This window comes from Copidosoma floridanum, unplaced genomic scaffold (assembly GCF_036245765.1).
Source record: "Copidosoma floridanum isolate Cflo_tuat_1 unplaced genomic scaffold, Cflo_Japanese_pri ptg000004l, whole genome shotgun sequence".
Lineage (NCBI taxonomy): Eukaryota > Metazoa > Arthropoda > Insecta > Hymenoptera > Encyrtidae > Copidosoma > Copidosoma floridanum.
Window position 1 is genome coordinate 13,003,008 of NW_028321881.1, and position 23,333 is coordinate 13,026,340.

A 23,333-nucleotide genomic window follows, 5' to 3' on the forward strand; every position below is an offset into this window, starting at 1 on the left:
AATGTTCCAATAGTAATTTTATTCAAACTTTCCATACTTATACTGAACATTCGGTCGAGGATCCTTTATTGAAATTTTGGGAAATTGAGGAAGTTCCCCGCAAGTCTCTTTTTAATCAGGATGAACAATTTTGCGAGGATCACTTCCGTCAAACACACTCTCGAAACTCAGAGGGCAGATTCGTTGTTCGTTTACCTATGAAAGATAACCCAAATTTTAAAAACACTCGTGAAATATCTGCTGCTTGCTTATTGCGCTCTGAGAGAAGGCTAAAACGCAACCCGGACCTTGCAGCAGCTTATGATAATTTTATGCGAGAATATGTTGATTTAGGTCATATGCAACTTGTACCTTCTGATCAGTTACATCGATCTGCATATTATATGCCGCATCATGCTGTCACGAGACCCGATAATCCTAGAAAGGTGCGCGTAGTCTTCAACGCGTCGCAAAGGGACTCTAATGATATTTCTTTGAATGATTCGCTGTTGCCAGGACCCAAACTGCATTCTGATATTCTGATGGTCTTGACTAGGTGGCGATTTAATAAATATGTATTTACCACAGATGTGAAAAAAATGTTTAGACAGATACTTGTAAGCCTTGAAGACTGTGACTGGCAGAGGATCCTATGGCGCTACAGTGACGATCAACCAATCATGGATTACAAGTGCCTTACCGTGACCTACGGTACAGCAGCTGCTCCTTTCCTGGCGCTTCGTGTTATGCAGCAGCTGGCAACAGACGGCGCGGCTTCATATCCACTCGCTGCAGAGATAGTAAATAATCAGCTTTACGTTGATGATTTTTTCTCTGGAGGGGATACCATCGAGCTCGCTTTGGAGCGCCGAAATCAGCTGATCAGCCTGCTAGCTACAGCTGGAATGTCATTGGGAAAGTGGGCAGCTAACGCGACCGAGCTTTTGGAAGGTATAGGGCTGTCGGGCTCCGACGAGTTTGAATTAAGATTAAACGAGGTAGTATCAACTCTAGGCATCAAGTGGCTCCCTGCTGACGATATATTTATTTTTAAGTTTTTAAATAAAGAGTCAGAAATTGACTATACGAAAAGATCAGTCCTTTCAGAAATTGCTCGGTTGTTTGACCCGCTTGGCTGGATTGTCCCTGTCATTATTACTGCAAAAATTATATTACAGGACATCTGGCTTCTCGACTTGGGTTGGGACTCAACGTTACCAACTGAGCTGTCACAACGCTGGTCGCAGTTTCGACATGACATGAAAGATATCTCGATACTTCGAATTCCAAGGTGGATTGGCCTTAAAGAGCATGATGATTGGTACCTGCACGGGTTCTCTGACGCCTCAAAAAGGGCATACGCTGCGGCTGTCTACGTGGTAAAACCAGGTACCTCAGTGTCTCTCATATTGTCCAAATCGAAACTCTCTCCGACGAAAGTGCAAACGCTACCCAGGCTGGAGCTTTGTGGCGCAACATTATTGGTTCGATTAATTAAGCACGTCGTCGAGAGCATAGGACACCAACCTGCCACGATCAACTGCTGGACTGACTCCAACGTGGTGCTTGAGGGGCTGAAAAGTCATCCATCGCGATGGCAAACTTTCATAGCCAATCGGACGAGTGAGATCATGTCTACAGTTCCTACGGCAAAGTGGCGACATGTTCGATCCGCTGATAATTCAGCCGACTGCGCTACGAGGGGATTGTCACCGTCGGAGCTGTCTAAACATGACCTGTGGTGGCATGGACCTCCCTGGTTGATGTTAGAAGAGCAAAATTGGCCTTCAAATTCTTTGCTCAAATCCACAGAGGAGCAACAAGTACAAGCCTTTGCCTGTCAGGAGGAGCGAGCATCAATTGGCAAGGATAAGGCATCTCGATCTAGTTGCCTTCCAGCTCTAGAAAAACATTCAAGTTACGCTAAGATTCTCCGAATATTGGGTTGCTGTTATCGGTGGCGTTTATTAGTTTCAAATAAGACCATGGAAAGAAAAGGTAACTCTTTAAATATTCTAGAATGGAGAATGTCGCGAATTGTATGTTTCAGAGCAATTCAGAGTTATCATTTTGTAATGGAGATGAGGAACTTGCTTGATGGCAGTGCTATACAAGCTTGCAGTCCACTCAAGCGTCTCAACCCGTTCATTGACGATCAGGGACTTTTACGTGTGGGTGGTAGACTCGAGCATTCATACCTGCCATATAACGAACGTCATCCAATAATCCTCCCCGGTCGCTGCATATTCGTTAAACGTTTATTGGAAGAAACGCACAAGCTTACAATGCACGGGGGAGTGCAGCTCATGCTTTCGCACCTACGTCGATATGCTTGGATTATACGGGAACAAAGAGTAGCTTCAAGTGTCTTTCATCGCTGCGTAACTTGTCAGAGATTCAATTCAAAGGGTTCAACTCAGTTGATGGGACAGCTGCCAGCTATCAGGTTAAATCCAACTCGTCCTTTTACGCATACAGGTCTGGACTACGCTGGCCCTGTACCTATTTTATTTTCAAAGGGCCGTGGTGCAAAAACCACAAAAGGATATATAGTTATATTTATTTGTATGGTCGTTAAAGCCGTACATATTGAAATTGCGTCAGATTTAAGTACTGAGGTTTTTTTGGCTGCTTTTGCTCGATTTTCAGCTCGACGGGGACTACCTGCCGTGATGTATTCTGATAACGCGACTAACTTCAAAGGCGCCGCCACTGAGCTGAAAGGGCTGTTCAATCAAACATCAAAATCCGCAAAAACCATTGCTGACACTATTGCTATGCAGGGAGTAGAATGGTCATTTATTCCCCCGCGAGCCCCTCACTTTGGAGGGCTCTGGGAGTCAGCTGTTCGTTGCTTTAAATATCATTTTTACAGAGTCATCGGACAGGCTAAGCTCACCTACGAGGAAATGTCAACTCTCGCAGCAAAGATTGAGGCCTGTCTAAACTCTAGACCTCTTTGCCCTATCACCAATGAGGCGAGTGGAGACTTGGTGTTGACACCAGCGCACTTTCTGGTGGGATCGTCGCTATTAACGCATCCTGAACCGTACGACGAAACCAAGCAGACGGTTAACTTGAGCAACCGCTGGAGGCTACTCACAGGTCTACGCAACTCTTTCTGGTCCAGGTGGAGAAAAGAAGTCCTACACCATCATTTACAACTCAATAAATGGTTAAAGCCTCAATCAAATTTACAAAAGGGTGACGTAGTTTTGCTGAAGGACGAAGCAACTCCGCCAGCTACCTGGCCTCTCGGATTAATCGTTGACACGCATCCGGGTTCCGATGGGCTGGTAAGAGTTGTGTCCGTCAAGACTGCCACCTCCACATTTAAGAGACCCATTGTAAAGGTTATTAAGTTGCTCACTGAACCCGAGCTCGAACAGTGTTATAAGAATCAGTGTAAAAAGGACTCGAATTAATCCGATGTAATAGTGGAAGGCAATTAGTGGTTTATTGACATTTATTTTATTGCAAATTTTATCTTTTGTTAATTCAATTTTATTGTTCTAAGTTGATGAATTATTATGTTACTAATTAAAGACATTATACTTATGTTCAGATTTCGGTTTAGATACCGCGAGTAAAAAAAAAAAAAAAAAAAAAAAAAAAAAAAAAAAAAAAAAAAAAAGGTATGGAATTAGTTTGTTTGTAAAAGGATAAGCGATCCTTCTAGACTATAAGTGTAATACAGTCTCAAGTTAAAGAACTGTAAGGATAGACTCTAATCGAAGTTAGGCTTTTCTATCTTTTGATTTTGATGCCGTTGCATCAAAGTGGGCGGTATGTTCACCTTAGAAGTAGCAGGTGCTAGTATTCTGACGAGGCGAGCGTTATCATATTCCTTTTATATGCTTTGAAGGAAACTTACACACTTACATTAATTTCTTTGTGTCTCAAAGCAACGGCTAATAAATGTGTAGCCCTTTAAGTGTCAGTTTCCCCACTGCCTACTTTTCCACCAGCTTAAGCCTACGAGCCGAGTGCTCTGCTCGAGCTCGGCCTACTCCTTGCTCGGCCGCGAACTAGTACGTAGCTCTTCGCAGCACCAGTTCCACGACGCGTCGACGTCGACAAGTAGCACATCTCAAGGCCCTTTCGCCATTTTCTTCTCGCCTCGTCAAAGTCCACCTGCGACTTCTGTTTCTCCAACAGTCAGGTTTTACTTTTGTATAAGTTTCATTTAATTTAAATTCTTTCTTTTGTTTATTTTCGACAGTCATTATTCAGTTTTAGTAGTCAGATTCAAAGTTTATAATAATTATATCCTTTCAAAGCAATTCTTTAATAGTCTTATTCGCACATTACATATTGTTCACGTGGTTTTACTTTCCTCGTTTAAATATTAAACTCTGCATTACTGTTATTTTACCGTTTTATTTAATAAAATACTCAAGTCTGTTTAAGCACTATTATTACTCGTTTTGTTTTAATTAATTAACTCCTAGAAATCGTTTATCAAATATTATTGTTTATGTATGCACAACAATTTAATATTTGTTATATGACTAATTTGGCATTCTAAACATCATACAAATTTATATCCACGTAATAATATAAGTTTTATTTTTTTTAAACTCTACGTAAACTCGAGGCTCGAAATTGAAAATAATTACAATTTTTTGAGCGAGTTAAGTAGAAAATAAACAGCCCTTGTACCTAATATTTTACAAACGTTTGTATTACAAAAACTGATTGAAAAGTATCTATATAATTATTTACAATTATAGGACTAATCAACTACAATACTTAATTGGAAATTATCAGTTTTATATCGTGCCCTCAGAGGGTTGATTTGCATTAAGTTAAGATAATAGCGTTGCGCTGTTAACTTTTGAATCCATCTCGCTAGTATTGGCATAATTATTTTGGAAACCACCAAAGAAGTATGCAGTGATCTTTAAGTCGTATAAAGTCTAATTTTTTTTTTTTTTTTTTTTTTTTTAATAAAAAGTTGGTGTGTGCATTAATTTTTGTAAATAGTGATGACAGCCTTGAAATTTACAATTCCTGTACTGATTTAATAGACAGAAGTGCGTAAAAAGTTTTTGAAAATCTACAATTTAGTGTGGCAGTGTATCAGTACGTCCCGAAAACATTTACCCAGCGTTTGATATTCAAGTATTAAATACAAAAGATTGTACAGATGATTTATCGGAAGTACGTTGCACCTCACACATTAATTTAATTATATTTAACTCGTCAGTGCTCAAAGGTTAAACCATTAAATGTTATGAAAAAATTACGGTACACACTTTAAAGCAGCTAGTTTCTGACAGTTTTCGTAAAAAAACGTGAGAACATATTGTTTGCATGTTAAAAAATAACCTAAAAAAGTAGGAGGAGGCTCAGTTTTCGTCAACAAAAGTGTGTTATACATTTTTAAAAAACAAATTTTTTCTTTGCACAGCATTATAGTTTGAGGTCTTGAGAAGAGCTGTGCCAAGTTTCAGATCATGATCTCAAGTTAAACAAATTCTACACGCAATTTTGTAATGATGTCTTGCTCCGTATAAAAAGACCAGCTGACAGCAGACGGTGCTCAGTACTCTCCCATACATTAAGCATAGGACCTGCTCATGATTTTGTTTACGTTTGCACAGATATTTCTTTCAAATACCTTATAAGGTGCATATTTTTTTATACAAGTGTCTTCCTTAGGACTTGAACTTTTGGTGCAAACTTTTTATTACGTCGAAAAGCATTTTGACATACTTACATACATGATCAAAATCTCCAGAATGGCCTTTCCCATACTACGTTATATTCGCAAATTTTAGTAATTTTTTCTCCGAAAAATGCCTGATAAAAAATATTTAAAAAATTCATGGAGGTTTCTTATGTGTTAACAAATCATATGCATTTTTTTCCGAGGGTAAAAAGCATTTTCAAACAATGCCCGAACCTCTTTAACTGGAAGCTACACTCCAAATTTATGAAACAAGAGCTCATTGAATTTTAAATGCGACAAATTCTGGAGATTTAGAGGTCATTGAAATATTTCAATAGTCAGAAATAATATTTTAAAATAATTTATGAAAACCATGCTAAGGTGCAAGGTACTTTCGATACATTATCTGTACAATGTTTTCTATTTGATACTTGAATAGGAAACGTTGAGTAGATGTTTTTGAGACGTATTAGGACACTACCACATTAAATTGTAGATTTTCAAACACTTTCCACTTACTTCTGTCTATAGAATCAATACAGCGTTTGATAAATTTTGAGGCTGTAATCATTCTTTACATGAATTAATACACACATCGACTTTAATTAGAAAAAAAAAAAAATAAAAAATAAAAAAATTATATCACTGCATACTTTTTTGGTGATTTCCAAAATAATTATGCAAATACTAGCAAGATGGGTTGAAAAGGTAACAGCGCAAAGCTATTATCCTAACTTAGCAAAGTACAACGCAGTAAAATTATTTCAATATTTATTTTGATAGCTATACAAAGATGAATTCTTGAACGAAAAACTATTGTTATTCTTTAAACACAACTAAAAAATTAGTATTTAAGTACTTCTAAGTCTTACAATGTTCTCGTAATATTACATATATCTACTATAAATAGTAGTTAAATACAAAATTTTCAGTTGTGATTAAAGTATAACAATAATTTTAAGTGTGTGTGTGTGTAAAAAGTTACAGACACTTTAGGTAATATTTAACTATTTTGAACAATTTTCCATTTCCTATTTTTAGTAGTTCATCAATTATTGTAATTGTTGTTTTGTTTATTCCGTCTATCATGATTATGATCACTCGTTTTTCTATAAATTTTGACTAATAATGATTTTGGTAAAGTAAAAATCCTGTGTTCATAACATTTATGTTTTTTATGAAACCGTTCAGGAGACACGTCATTTGTATATTTTTCAATAATTTCGGTTAAAAATACTAACAATTTTATTTGATTCCAAGCACTTGCGTTATGATCGTTAAAAGCATGTAATTGACAACTCATAATTTTGACAAAATAATTTCTGGGTCTAGTTAAATAACTTATTTAATCTTTTTTAACTTATTTATATCTTTCTAAATCTAATATCTTTTTTAATTTATTCCTGCCCTTTTGTGGGTACAGACAATATTCTCAGTTCATGTAAACAATTTCATAAATATCTTAACAGCTATTATTCTAGTTTTTAACTTAAACTGTGAAAAAGAAATTTGCAATCATACGTGGAGGGGAAGGTTGACTTAAATAAGTACAATCAATTTATTTTTTATTATCTTATACTTATTCAATCATATAATTTTAAGGAAATCGTATCTTCGATTTCTATATGAGGCATTTCACGTCAAATCGCACAGGCTGCGCGCGAGACCACTTTTCATGCTTTGATTACAGTATCAAATTAATGAGGAAGATAAATCGGAGTAAGCATTTCCGACGTATTTTAACCTCAGCTTTTCAATGAAATTATTAAAATTAAAAAAAAAATTCAACATAACCTCAAAAAAATATAAAACATGTTATATCTCCAAAAGGGTGTCTCGAATCTTTTTTTTTATTATCTAAAACGAAAGAGAAGGTTTTTTTACGTTGGTATAGTGATTTTCAGAGTGTCCACTATTATATTATTCGAGAAATCTAACATCAAAGTCTATGCTCTCGTGCCGCCACGACGGACGGCCTGGCGGCGGACGTAGCGCCGCATTCGTACCATATCTTACGTTTGAAAACAACGCAATATTCCTAATAAATGTTTTATAATAAAATAAAGTATTGACATGTTAACATAATAATAAACAATTTGTATTTATTTAAACTTTAGTTTAAATTTTAATACTGTACACTATGCAATATATTATTGTATCGTATAAAAACAATTAAATATTTTTCTTTACCTTTGCAGTTTTCTTGAAAGTAGATTTTTTAATTTTTGGATTGGAAATTTTCGGAAATGTTTGAAATATTGAACTTAAAGATGTATGACGCAGCTTAAATGTGTTTTCATCAAGAGGGATAAATGCGTGATATCGAAGAGTTCCTGGTATCATTTTACCCTTACTTTTTATTAAAAAGACAACTTCTGAACCTTCAGTTATACTTACCAAATTTTTTTAAAATTCAATAAACTCCACAAAGAATAGCAAATTCACAAAATACATTATTCAAGCAAACAAATCTCAGAATTATTTGATGCCGTAACCTTTACCACGATTAATAGAGTAATAAAATTTTGCTGCTGTAAATGAACTCAGAGGAGGAGAACCGCGCCTGATATCAACACTATTATTGATATGTCTAAATAATTATTGTAAAAAATAATACTGTATTAACATCAACTAATAATTTAAGGCTAAAGAAGCAGACTTCTCGGTTCGGTGGGTCACAAATTGCTATATATAGCACGCATGCAGCGCCGCACCGCGCCCCACCGGCCAGGCCGTCCGTCGCGGCGGCACGAGAGCATGGACTTTGACGTTAGATTTCTCGAATAATATAATAGTGGACACTCTGAAAATCACTACACCAACGTAAAAAAACCTTCTCTTTCGTTTTAGATAATAAAAAAAAAGATTCGAGACACCCTTTTGGAGATATAACATGTTTTGTATTTTTTTGAGGTTATGTTGACATTTTTTTGTAATTTTAATAATTTTATTAAAAAGCTGAGGTTAAAATACGTCGAAAATGCTTACTCCGATTTATCTTCCTCATTAATTTGATACTGTAATCAAAGCATGAAAAGTGGTCTCGCGCGCAGCCTGTGCGATTTGACGTGAAATGCCTCATATGTATTAATTATATTTAAGTAATCGCGATTCTTGACGTTAATACTGCAAAAAGAAAATATATAATATACTCGATAATCTAGAATTTACTTGAAATTTATCCGCATTCATTAAACAGAAAATTTTACATAAACGACAATTCAAATTTGAATTTTCCCTCCTTAATATCTCCGCTTAAACACATTAGGTTAGACTAGACCGAATTTTGAGTACAACCACGGAAGGTTAATGGTAGGTAACTACCTATCCTACCATGTTACGTAGGGTGAGGTAATTCTAAGGACCCTTGGGTGTCTTGAGCACTGTTCAAGTCGTCGACTCAGGAACTTCACCCAAGAACGTGATCGCTAACCCTAGTGCCTTGACTACTTGGGGATGCGTCGTCTCCACGCTTAAAGCGGTCGAGCACCGTAAGTCCAAGTAGGAACCGGTTAGTGGAAGGGTTACCTATAGGTGGTGTGCAAACTTACTTTTCAGCTTTTGGCCTTCGTACTTGGTCTCCTTCTCTCACCTTGTGCTCGTCGCGGTAATGTACCGGTGCACGAGAGAGTTCCAGGTCTGGGTGACCGCGGATCTCTGCGTCCCAGGTTCGCTGGAAGAGGACTCCTTTACATTGCGCGCCAGCGCCTTTTATGCCTGCGTTGTTTCCTTTTTAGAAGCAGGTTTTTTTTTCTTTAGATAAACGCGCTCTAGCGTTTTCTTAACGTACTAGACGCACATTCCCCGCACGCGGCGTTCAAATTTGAATTTTCGTGTTTCAAATAGGAATTTTTTATAAAATGAAATATATACATATATAAAAAAATGTGTACCCTTGAATTGTCTATTGGACGGACTTTTTATTACAAGAAAATACAATAAATAGAAGAATATAAATATAAATGTAAAGCGTATATTATAAATTCTAGGTGATAGTAGTGCCCCCTTGCAGTAAATAGCTTTATCGTAAAGCTGAGAAAAAATTACTTAAGAGTAAATTTTTCCTGACATTCCCCAGTGTTTTGTTTATAATTAATTAATTTAGCAATTAAGGATTTCGCGCAGTCGCGTTCACGTAGCATAGTTGGTGAAGAATGAAAAACTTCACATTTTGATTCCAGGAGTCGTCACAACTGTAAATGTACGAGCGAAACACGAGTAACATTAATTTAGCCCCTTTTTCATCCAAAACTAAAAAAATTCTTTTTGATGGTCTGGATTATACTGTTACTTTAGTAGTTAACATTCCTTAAATAATTAAATAAGTTTTCAGATCCATTTCTCTTTAAAGTACGTTGTAGTTGACTGAGACATGAAATATGCCGTTTTCTACGGTCCGAATAGTAGACGACTAAATAAGTTGCTGAGTCTCAAAATTACTACCTATCGGGGCATTTATATTAGACGTAATTGACATAGCTGATTACAGCAAAAATTATTCATTATAAACGTATCGTGGAAATCAAAAAAAAAACTTCAAAATTTCCTGCAAAGTAATTAACTACATATTTAGATCCCTGAGTTAGTGGTCCATTTAGTTTGTCTTAATCCACCTGCGGAAAATTGCTGCAAAGAGTGTCCATCGTGTGGTCCATTATTAAAGAGTATGTATTGACACCTCGAATATACGTTGTCACTTGCCATAGTTGCGTTATTGACTTAACATATCAACGAGTAAAAGAAGACCAAAGAAGCAAAATATTATATTCAACGAACTAACAACACTAAAAAATATTCCCTGCACGCATCACTAGTTGAAAACTATTGAGAGAAGTATAAGATTTACGATGTGCAAACACGATGTATCGATAGCAGATGTGTATCTACGAATGTCGCGTGCTCGAGGCGAGCTCGTAGCGCTGCCTCGCATAGAGACAATCAAAACAACAACGCCTCGACGCGCCTGTGACGAAAACAAATTGTGTATAGCTGGGCAAAAACGGCTGTGCTAGTTCTTACAGTGTACTGTCTACATTTTATTACGATTATATCTTTATACTCTTGTACCTATGATCTTATTCTTTTCTTGATATATCGTAGTTTTTGTTTATCACAGTCGTTGATAGAATAATGACGTATATGAGATGCAGTAATTACGATTTCATTTTTAGATGAAGGCGGTACACCTGTAAGCTTTAAATGATCTATGAAATTGTATGTTATAATTTTTCTTTAATAATCAATACAGATAATTACAGCGCTTCATGATAGCTTGTGTTGCAAAATTTAATGTATCGCTTGCTGGTTAAAAAAATCCTTTCGTAAACATTATTTATAACTAATAAATACCATACTAAATTAAATCTTGTACTTAATATATATATGCACAGGTAAGTATTTATTATGGATCGTATACATCAAACGTAAATAAGTACTATATCACAAAAATAACATACTTACTATAAAAAATGCCGAAAGAAAAACTCCGAGAATATCAAGGCAAAATTAATGGCTCAGCGTCGTAGCTAACTAGGGTACCGAAACTCTGACCACCCCATGATTAAAAGTAAAATATGTTTATACGAAGCTTTAAGGCTAAAAAGTGAGAGTAAAACTTGGCTGGCATTGAAGTAACGAAGAATAAAAAGTTATTTTTAAAAAAGCTAGACTTTTTTATTTTAATTAATAATTGTTTATAGGCTGGGTAATAAAATTGTTGTTGCGCAGTTACAAGCAATGTATGTATATTTTTATGAATATATGTATGTGAGCGGGAAATATTATTGACCAAATATATGATCTATGACTAAAATTTTTAATAATCAATTAATAATTTCGCTTGTTTACACACACACACATACATACACACACGCACACACACACGCACACATACACACACACACGCACACACAGACTTTGTCTGTCATTATAATGTAAGGGACAAAAAACTGAGTACTTTATAACAAATTTTTTTTTTACTTTATCACGACAAATTCATAAAAAAATTATGTAATCCATATGCAAGCTACGAGAGCAGAGATAGCCATGAAAATTTTCATAATAAAAGTCTGTTGAAAATAACAAAAGAAGTAGCAAGTAATTTCATTGCTTATGTGCTAGCCTTCTTTGTGTATTGGTTCTTGAAAAAAAACGCAAAGAAGCACTGCTCTTCGAAAGCCTGTGCTGTGACATTCGACATTATTAATTCGTTGATTAAAAAATTATTCAGAAAAAATTTTTGTTTCATTTCTCTGATACTTAATAGTCTTATTAGTTATTTAGCTACATTTCATATGATTGTTAATTTGGTTATAAAAGGTGTGATCCTCTTTGAAAGTGTTAATCATAACACTTTGTCAAACTGGCATGAAATAACTAGAGTTATTTCACAACCTTTAAATAATTTTTAAATATACCAATAATAGTTGTGTATCCATCTAAACAAGGATAAAATGTTAATAAACGTGTACCCCATTATTAGCATTCCATTGTTACAACAATTAATATAAATCTAGAAAAATCAAACAACTAATAAATTAACAAAGAAAATGCGTTACGCAACGTAAATATGAAAATAAAAAACAATTATTAAAAAAATTTCATACTAAGTAATATCGAAATAAAAAAACAACTAAATGTAGAAAAAAAATATGCCATATCAGAGATTAGAACCCTAGAGTGGTCAGTGCAAATTATACGTTTCGATACTTAGCTGCCTCGACTACTGGCGCACTGTTCTTTGGGTACTCAAAGTGACAAATTTTTATGGTGAAGCTCCAAGGTTTGAGTTTAAGTTTTAGTTTTTTCTCTATAAGTAATTGAAGTACCTTAAAGAAGAATTGTTATTTATTGAACATTTTAACAATTACTTATTCCTATGATAAACGTTACATAAGTCGAAGAACAACATTTAAATCTAGAAAAGTCATTCATTGTTTAATAAAAGTTAAAATACAAGCCAAGAGCGCATATATTATTGAAAAAATTTTTATAAGCAAATGTCTATTTAAGAATTCATAATTGTTAACGTTACAGTACGTAGTTATTTATAACGTAAAATTTTTGTTGTTGTTGTAATAACATAATTTATTTAAGTTGTAAAAACAATAGTGCTGTGGAGAAGTGTTCAATTCGCCAGTACTCATTAATGTATGATTATACACTTCCAAAAAATAACAGAATATTCTTGACGGTATCTAGTTTCTTATAGTATAAATTAAACAGTATAAACACTTTTTGTATGGGAGACAAAAAATAGTGAGTAGAGAGCAGAGTAAATCTAGTCTTCCATCGGTAAAAATGTGCTATGAATTTTCAAAATTAGAGATTTTAATAAAATAGCATCAAAGTACAAACTCTCATTAAGGCCTAAACCAAGTTTGAAATCATAATTTTAAGTAGAACGGCTTCTAGAAGTGATTTCCTGAAAAGCCATCATATCATGTAAGAAATCAAGCTGACAGCAGACGATGTACTCAGTGCATCTTTATCTCCTGCATGATTGTATAATACGAGCTGGAAACACATTTGTTTACGTTTGTGCAAATATCTGTATAACTGCGAATGCGATTTTGTGATCATCATCATCATCATCATCATCATCATCATCATCATCATCATCATCATCATCATCATCATCATCATCATCATCATCATCATCATCATCATCATCATCATCATCATCATCATCATCATCATCATCATCATCATCATCATCATCATCATCATCATCATCATCATCATCATCATCATGATTATTATTATTATAACTATTATTATTATTATTATTATAATTATTGTTTATCGTATTCAAAAATTAAAATATATAATCTTTCAAAGACACAATAAAACATCGATTATCATGCTACTGCATTTCGTCACTTCTACTATGAAGCAAACCACTACAAACAAAAAATATTAAGTGTTTCTTAAAAATTACATAAAAATGTAAGACTTCAAAACTCATAATCAAGCACTTTGTACTTTTTAAATATTGTACTGGAGTATGAAACGAATAAGGTGTACAAAAATGTATTAAAAAAATGAAACGAATCTTTGTACATGCAGTTGGTTTGTCAATATTCCAATAATTATGTTACATAACAGTTGGTAAATATTTTGTTAAATTTTATTCATGGTTTTTTACTTACAGTATACGTAGCTTGTCAAGCTTTCGAAGATAATCTTTTAAGTCAAGTAAGTGATTCTTACTTAATCGTAATTCTTGCAAAGAGCTCAAGTACTTGAAGCTGTCGTTTTCTATATTTTTAAGTTGATTAGAGTTGAGATTTCTATAAATACACATCACAATGTTAATGACTTAAAATTTTTTTATACATTTAACGAAAATCGATTAAATATTACTTACAGACTTCTTAATTGGGATGTAAAAAAAGTGCTCTTTTGAATTTTATATATTTTGTTATTGCTTAGATCTAAGTATTGAAGCTCTGGATAAGATACTTGGTTAATTACATCAATCTTATTGTGCGACCTACAAAATTTATGAACATAATTAGAATTGTAAGAATATATTTTATAACATTAAAATCACATTAATCTTAATTTCCATCTCATTCATGATGAGCTATGAATTTGATATTTCATCAATATCTATTGGAAGTAAAATAAGACAGTAAGCATATGTATTTTCGTTGTTACAAAAGATAATAATTAAAAGTAAACAAATAGTTTTTGAATATAACGTTAGAAAAGATGCTTATAAGAGCAGAATTAGGACAAGTGCTCGACCTTGTACTGAATCATTTCAGGTCAGATGGAACCCGAAAGTTATTGGAGGAAGTAAGTAGTTGATGTGGAATGCCAGTGTTTCAGTAATTTAAAACATGGCAGTACTTTTTTATATATACTCATAACTATGATTTATATTAAAAAAAGTTGCAATTTGGGGTGCTGAGACCAAAAAATGAGTATTACTAACATGTAAACAAAATGTTTGATGTACATCCATAAAAAAATATTTATGCACTGCAGTGACAAATACTTTGTATTTTTAGAAGAGAACCTGAGCATGTTACCTTTCTGACCGTCAAAACTTGTTTTGTGGTTAGCTCACCTAATTTAAGCTTCCAAGTTTTTATTTAAGAATAGATAGAACTGTTGGTACGTTCTTATGTTATCTACAGCCTATATACATAGTATACCATGTCCCGAACGCATTGACTGTAGCCGAGTATGATACGCACAAACCAGCATGGTACACTAATGGGACATTCTTTTACAAACCGAACAGATTTGGACGAAAATTGACCGACACATTTTAAATTTAACTGAAAGTTTTTTTACGAGTTCTATATCGAAAAAAATGGACACCTGTAAGAGGATTTTTGTTTATTTTCGTTATTTTGAAAAATGAACAAGATCGAAAATTTGTGAATTTGATGACTTTTCGATAATAGCCTACTTTTAAAAAATTAATAACTCCGGTTCCATGTGAGCTGAAAAATCCATTTTTTCATTTTGAAGGTGAAAAACAAGCTTTAAGAAAAAAATACTTACGAAACAAATTGTCACAAAATTCATATTGCTATTAACAATTTAAATGTTTAAATCGGTTTTTAACAGTGGCCCCGCCCGTTAATCAACTTTTCACTATTTTTATAATATTCTGCATCAAGTTTTCTATCGAAAACGCTTTTAAAAACGATGAAGAAGTTATTTTTACTGTGAGAAAAAAATTAATTAATTTAGCGCCGTACGTCACATCGACACGTGGGTCACATTCTACGGCTCGTACTCTTGTTGATCTCTTAAATACGAATAAATGTTTTATTTTTTTTAAATTAAAAAACACATTTTATTAGCCAAGAAAATGGAAAAAAATAGAAAAAATACATGAATGAAAATAAATAAAAAACGTTGTTGAAAATGAATTTTTATTTTTAAGATTTTGATAATGCATTAGTTAATAAGAACAATATTCGAAATATAATAATAAATACAATATTTAAAAATAAGGCAATGTTTACATTTTCTTTTTAAAAATTTGTATCGAATTTTACTGCTTTCAACAGATTGCACCATTTTGTTCTTTCTCCATTAGTGAAAGTGGTTTTTTGTTTTTTGAGTACAGCAAGAAATTAAAGGCAAATTATAGATTAAAACATACAATAATGCCTAAAAAGTATTTAAAAAATCATCGTCTATAAACGTTCAGACTGATGTATGTTTTAATCCATATTGAAAAATTAGTCATCCAAAAAAAAGTGTATTGAATTTGCGAAAAGTAAACAAAAGCCAGCTTCGAACCTTAAATTCATCAAATACTGTTGAGACATTGCAATAAAGAATTTGCGATTCATGTCGTCTGCTATGGGAAGTATTAAAGAAGAAAAAAATAACGATATTGGAAGCTATCAAGTCAAAATGGTATAAATCAGTGTATTAATGTTGAATGTAACTATATTATACTATTAAAAAATGTTACTGGAATCTAATCTTTACGTATAGCTTCAAACAGTATAAATAATAAGTTTGTCAAGCATTTATAGCAGGAAAACAAGGAAGCATTAAGCAACCGAAAGAAAAACTTTCCAAACACTAATATCATCTGTTGATGAATTTTTACAAAACGTAAGTAACGGTTTGTCCAAATTAATGACACATTCATTTTTAGTAAATAAACAGACAGATTTTTTAAGTAAAAAAAAAAATTAAATTACTGAACAATGAATATATTGTCATTTGCGATTTCTCTGAGAATTATTCTTTTATAATTTAAAAGTCTGTACAAGGTATTTACTGAAATAACAATCAAGTGAAGAAACATCCATTTTCTATTTATTACAAAGATGATAAAAACAAATTGCAGCTCAAAAGTTTAGTAAGAATGTCTGATTGTTGACGAAATGACACAATTGCTGTCCATATTTTTAAAAAATATGTAGTACAATTCATAGAATTAAATTTAGAAGGGGTAACCAAAATAATTTATATTTGTGATGGACTTGGAGGTACTTTAAAGAGACTTGCAGCTAGAGCTAGCCTGCGAAGGGTAAATAACCCTATCCGTACATCAAAAGAGTTATTCGACTGAGCAACAGAAGTATTGTCGAATATAACGTGTTGTTGTTCGCCAATTAATGAATACAAATTTAAATAAAAACAATTGTCAGAACGTTTCCAAACAGCTTTAACAATAAAAGAAAGTTTCAAATATCATTGTATTAATCCGATTTCTTTACAAAGATTCGAAGCAAAACGGTTTTCATCTTACAAAAAAAAGGATACTGTATAAATTTTTAAGAAGAAAATGTAAACATTGTCTTATTTTTAAATATTGTATTTACTATTATATTCCAAATATTGTTCGTAACTAATGCATTGTCAAATTCGTAATAAAAAATTAATTTTCAACAATGTTTTTTATATATTTTTATTCATGTATTTTTTCTATTTTTTTCCGTTTTCTTGGCTAGTAAAATATGTTTTTTAATTGAAAAAAATAAAACGTTCATTTGTATTTAAAAGGTAAACAGTGTAAAATAAAAATATGAGCCGTAGAATATGACCCACGTGTCGATGTTACGTACGGCGCTAAATTTATTAATTTTTTTCTCACAGTAAAAATAACTTCTCCATCGTTTTTAAAAACGTTTTCGATAGAAAATTTGACGCAGAATATTATAAAAATAATGAAAAGTTGATTAACGGGTGGGACCACTGTTCAGAACCGATTTAATTACTCAAATTGTTAATAACAATTTGAATTTTGTGACAATTTGTTTTGTAAGTATTTTTTTCTTAAAGCTTGTTTTTTTACCTTCAAAATGAAAAAAATTGATTTTTTTGCTTAAATAAAACCGGAGTTATAAATTTTTGATAAATAGGCTATTATCGAAACATCATCAAATTCACGAATTTTTGATCTTGTTTATTTTTCAAAGTATCAAAATTAAAAAAATCTTACACGTATTTTTTTTTTTTTTCGATATAGAGCCCGTAAAAAAAAGTTTAGTTAAATCTAAAATGTCTCGGTGAGACGGGTGTTCGGTTTGTAAAAAAACGTCGGTTATATGTAATACATAGCATCACTACATAGCAGTTAATGCTCTAAGCGCATGAGCTGCAGCCGGAAAGAAGTTATATAAAGGCATTGTCTTTTTTCCAAGGCCCTCTTGCGTTTTGTAACTGTTCTCCCTAAATATATGACTGATTTTGCGGCAAGCCATTGCTCGGACGATGTTTCCCGCCCTGATTTTCGTACTGAGGTGAAATGTATAAATGTAAATCTCATTATTTATGTAAAAAGTTGCGCACTTTCTACTCCAATCGTGAAAAACAACGTTTCAGGTTAGCTTAGTACTTAAATTTTAAAAAAAAAGTTAAAAATTTTTTTTGCAACAACTGGCCCTTTTTAATTTTATTTAAATACAGGTTAGTAGTGTACGCAGAGAAGTGAGAAAAAACTCAAGATATTTAAGGCACTAAAAATCTATTGTATGCTCTTAACACACGCATAAAAAGCACTTTAGTCTTACTTAGCTTAGAAACGAAAAAAGAAATTAATTATAATCACCGCCACACAAAAAAAAAAGTGGACTGTACTTTTGACCAGACTCACTAATCTTTATGTATTTTGACGAGCTGAATCCGAATCTGAGGTCTATTTGACCCGTACACTCTTAAAATTTCAAGTAAATTGCGAAAAACTGCAGAAAATAGCCGAAAATCGTAAGAAATCACATCTTCAGCATTTCATACATTAAAAAAAAATTTCGTAAACGTGTGACGAGGTTTAATCATATATATTTTGATGCGTTGAATCTGAATCCAAAGTTTGTTTGATCCGTACTGCCTCAAAATTTCAAGTAAATCGAAAAAAACTGCAGAAAGTAGCCGAAAATCGTGAGAAATCATATTTTTAGCTCTTAAGACATTAGAAAACACTTTTGTTATCGTGTATCGAGGTTCATTCTTATATATTTTGACGTGCTGGATCCGAATTTGACGTCCGCTTGATCCATACACCCGCGAAATTTCAATAAATTTGCAAAAAACAGCAGAATCACCTCAAAAAGTAGCAGAAAATTACAGTAAATCGTAAAAAATCGAATTTCTATGCTCTAGCTGAGTATAAAAAAAAATTTCATACAGATTTTGTCCAATTTTCATGTTTCATTTTTCACTGAGTTGGGGTTAGCGATTCGTTTAGCTCCAAAACTTTTAAAATTCCAGAGAAAGGGTATAAACAGAAGAAAAGTGCGTTTGTAAGCGTTAAAAGACTCAAAAAAGTTTTTACAAATCTTTCCGAGATACGTTCTTCTTGTACGTCAAAAAATGATGTAAAAAAACGGCCAACATAAGGAGTAACAAGTGTCATGTATGAATATCATGAATATAGAATAAAACAAAATAGGTCTACACATGTGAATCATGTTTTCGTTTATATTGCTCTCACACTTTTTTCCTCTTGTAGCGAACTTTTTCACTTTGAACGACCTATAAAGCAGGTTTCTCACTCTCTTATTCCTCTTGTGAGTTGTTTTTCACTTCAATCTCCAACAGAAATCAGCCATCATGTTGATATCCCATCTTCCTTGATATCGATTTTCCATTTCCTCTTATATCTTGATAGAGCACGAATTTGATGACCATCGAAAATTCTCTCCTTCAAATTTGCATCACTTATCGCGGGAAACTTCTCACCTTAATATTGAAAGCAATCACCATCTTGGTTCAGAGCTTTGACGAATTGCTTCATGAGACCCAGCTTGATATGAAGAGATGGTAGCAAAAATATAGAAGGTTCAATCAATGGTTCACGGATGATGTTCCTCGATCCTGGATGAAATTCAGTTCTCTTTGGCCAGTCTTTTTAAATATAATGATTTTTCCTGTCTCTGCTATCCCATAAACACAATAAGTGGGAATTTTTTGTAAATCCGGATTGTTGACCTAGTATTAGAGATGAAACTGTGAGATCAACGCAAACTTTCCATTGATGTTTCGGGTAGTCTATTTTTTCCAATACTATCTGTGAATTCTCATAGGTCTGTTCAAGTTTTGTGGAATGAGCTATTAGAATAGGAGCGTACGAATTTTCGTTGTAAAGCAGAAATACTTTGAGATTTCATTTTGATGAATCAATAAAAAGTCTTCACTCTTTGTCCTTGTTAAAAATTGGTTTTAACTTACCAACTTATCTTTTCACGTCAGAGCAGAATACCAGTAAGTTTTCCTCATCTTTGGTAAAGAATTTTCGAAACTCCTCATCTCTATCACGATAAACGTAAGCACAAGTTCTTTTTGATAGCAAATTCTTCTTTTTTAGTGCTGCTTCCAAGTATTCAGCTACATCTTTGGGTAAACCAAGATCTCGTATGAAATCATTTAATTCTTCTTAGGTGAATGTTTGAGGAGCACTCCTCTTAGAGACTGGTGAGTAATCATCTTCCTCGTCATCTTCCTCACGTTCTTCTTCGAAAAACTCATCAGTTTGCATTACTTTCTCTTCGCAAAATTAGTCAACATCCATGGTTTCTGGAGCTGTTGTTTTGTTTAAGGCTACTATTTTTTCAGATCTCACAACTGAAGAAACATTAGCTTACGAAACTTTAGTCTTCGTAGCTGTGGTAAAACCTATAGTATTTTTCATACAGGAATAACAGTTTTCACGGCATGATGGGGAAGACCATAACATTAGCTTCGTAAATCTCAAAATCACTTTTTTTCTAGTCTTACCCCATCATGTCAACATCGTATAACACGAACCGCAAACTGTATGTGACATCCAGTTCTCATTCTGATTAGAAATTTCTAAATCGTAGCACTCTTTGAAGAGCAACTTCAATTTATCAGAAAGAGGCCTCCGGTGTTTGGAATCTTTAAACTCGCCACATGCGTAGCAAAACACATCAAAACTTTTCTCACATACGTGTGAGACATTTCTTGCGGCATAACACTCTACAGAGGCCAAGTCAATGTAGAGCTGCGGATGCATGATGACGACTGCAGACATACTTTCTCACCCTGTCTAGCCACCGATACTGGGTTTTCGAGTCCCTGCATCGTAAAGCACTCACTGCTTGTGCCTGCCATTACAACATGAACGCCATTAACCCAGGAACTCTGCCGCATGGACCCGTCGCCCATCGTCACCACGTGAAGGTGCCCTGATTATAGGAACAAGCAATGAGTTCTTACGTGATCTGAATTTAAAGTTTTCAAATACCAGAGGACTCTTTCTGAGAATTACTAGAATATAGTTAAAAAGTGATTAGACAACTTTAAACAATCGGGTTGTTTGATGAGTCTCAAATTATATTTTTTACAATCTCACCTGGACTATTTCCCAAAAAACTCTGGAGATTACAGCGAACAGCAAGGAGAAGGATTCCACCAAGATATAAGTGAAATAGAAAATCGATATCAAGAAAGATGGGATGTCAACATGATGGCTCATTTCTGTTGGACATTGAAAAGAGAAACAACTCTTAAGAAAAATAAGAGAATGAGAAGCTTGCTTTATAGGTCTTTCAAAGAAAAAAGTTCGTTACAAGAGGAAAAAAGTGTGAGAGCAATATAATCGAAAACATGATTCACATGTGTAGACCTATTTTGCTTTATTCTATATCTATGATATTCATACTTGACACTAGTTACTCCTTATATTGACCGTTTTTTACACCTTTTTTTGACATGCAAGAAGAACATATTCCGAGAAGATTTGTAAAAAACTTTTTTGAGTTCTTTAACGCTCATAAACGCACTTTTCTTCGGTTCATACAATTTCCTCGGAATTTTAAAAGTTTTGGAGCTAAACGAATCTCTAACCTCAACTCAGTAAAAAATGAAACATGAACATTGGACAAAATCTGTATGAAATTTTTTTTATACTTAGATTAGAAAAGCATAGAAATTCGATTTTTTACGATTTACTGTGATTTTCTGCTACTTTTTGCGGTTTTTCTGCTATTTTTTACAAATTTATTGAAATTTTAAGGGTGTATGGGTCAAGCGGACGTCAAATTCACATTTAGAACGTCAAAATATATAAGAATGAACCTCGACACACGATAAAAAAAATGTTTTCTAATGTTTTAAAAGCTAAAAATATAATTTCTCACGAAATTTTCTACAGTTTTTTTCGATTAACTTGAAATTTTGAGGGTGTACGGATCAAACAAACCTCGGATTCAGATTCAACGCATCAAAATACATACAAATAAACGTCATCACACGTTTACGGAACTTCATTGAAATGTATGAAGGGCTGAAAATGTGATTTCTTACGATTTTCGGCTATTTTCTGCAGTTTTACGCAATTTACTCGAAATTTTGAGAGTGTACAAGTCAAACGGACCTCGGATTCATATTGAGCACGTCAATATACATAAGAATAAGTGGGTCTGGTCAAAAGTACAGTCCACTTTTTTTTTGTGTGCCGGTGTTATTATTACATGCATGTGTATATTTTTTACAGTATTACAAAATAATAATGGTAAAAATTGATTTTAATCTGTATGTGCAAAAATACAAACTTATGTGTATACACCGCTACAATGTAAAAGACGATGTAGATGGTTAATAATGTACATATCCATAGTAGGTCATAACATTATAATACAAATATATATATACTAGTAGGGCTCCGCCCCCCTGCGCACTCTGCGCACCAACTCCCCCTTATATTGTGTTATAAGTGTAATTTTTTCAAAATAAGGTTTGTATTATTATTTTTTAAGGCCTTAAGAAATGATAAAATTAACTGTTAGTATGAAAATAATATGTTAAAGTATATTTTACAGAATTCGGAAGACTATGGCATTTTTCGAAAATACTCAAAAATAAATTTTCCACGCTGGGGTACGATTACTGGTCTGTTTTTTAAGAAATATGAAGAACAAGCTGCTAATTTCAAATAAAAGTGGTAAAGTTTATACAGACAGAGAGATGTGCCCTTGAATTTTTGTTGGTGAGCTTTATTATTTCTTCTAGTGGCTACCTTTTTTAAATGAGCTGTCTATCCTGTATGTGTCAATAGATATTTGTGAGCTCTTATAACTACGTATGCCCACTGCGCGCTCTGCGCACTAACCCCCGTAATTGCAAATTAGATTTACAAAGTAGGGAAAAATACCCAAATTATATTAATTGCTACTTAAAATTTATATATGTAATAAATGTATATTGATCATAATTAATAACATGAATTTTTAACAATCACTTTTTATTTTCCCTCACTAATAACAGCTATTTCTATGGGATTAGTGGAACACGATTTTCAAAACAATATAATTTTTGAAGAGGCATGTAACGTTATGCTGCCTTTTCAACTACGAAAATTTGTCACATGGTTTATTATGTCTGAAAATTTTTTTGGTAATATTATTTGGAACAAATACAAGAAATTTTTTATTGAAAATTGTAAAGATGATCAAAATAAAGCTCTTTTACATTTAAACGAAATTTTTAATTTTGAAAATATGTCTTGTAAAGATTTCAGTTTACCAGAACCAACAGAAACGATGAAAAAAAATATTGATACTGACAATGATGAAAGAATATTTTGTAAACATAAATTTTATGAAATAATTTTACAACTCAATCATCAATGATTAATGTAGAATTTTTTAAGAAATAATAAAATTAAAAAAAAAAATTTTTTTCATTGATGGTCCTGGTGGATCTGGAAAAACTTTTCTATACAAAAGATTAA

The 23,333-nt window shown here is 33.1% G+C and overlaps 1 protein-coding gene across 2 annotated transcripts in view; it reads right to left on the reverse strand.

The window, feature by feature from the left end:
* Positions 1-23,333, reverse strand: part of LOC106635898 (uncharacterized) — a 606,704-nt gene that overhangs the window by 439,216 nt on the left and 144,155 nt on the right. For both annotated transcript variants that reach the window (XM_014348085.2, XM_014348086.2), the window contains exons 5-6: positions 14,022-14,147; positions 13,804-13,944 (exon numbers count right to left, since the gene is read on the reverse strand). In XM_014348085.2, coding sequence (XP_014203571.2) covers positions 13,804-13,944; positions 14,022-14,147 — 267 coding nt within the window. The remainder of the gene's footprint in view (positions 1-13,803; positions 13,945-14,021; positions 14,148-23,333) is intronic.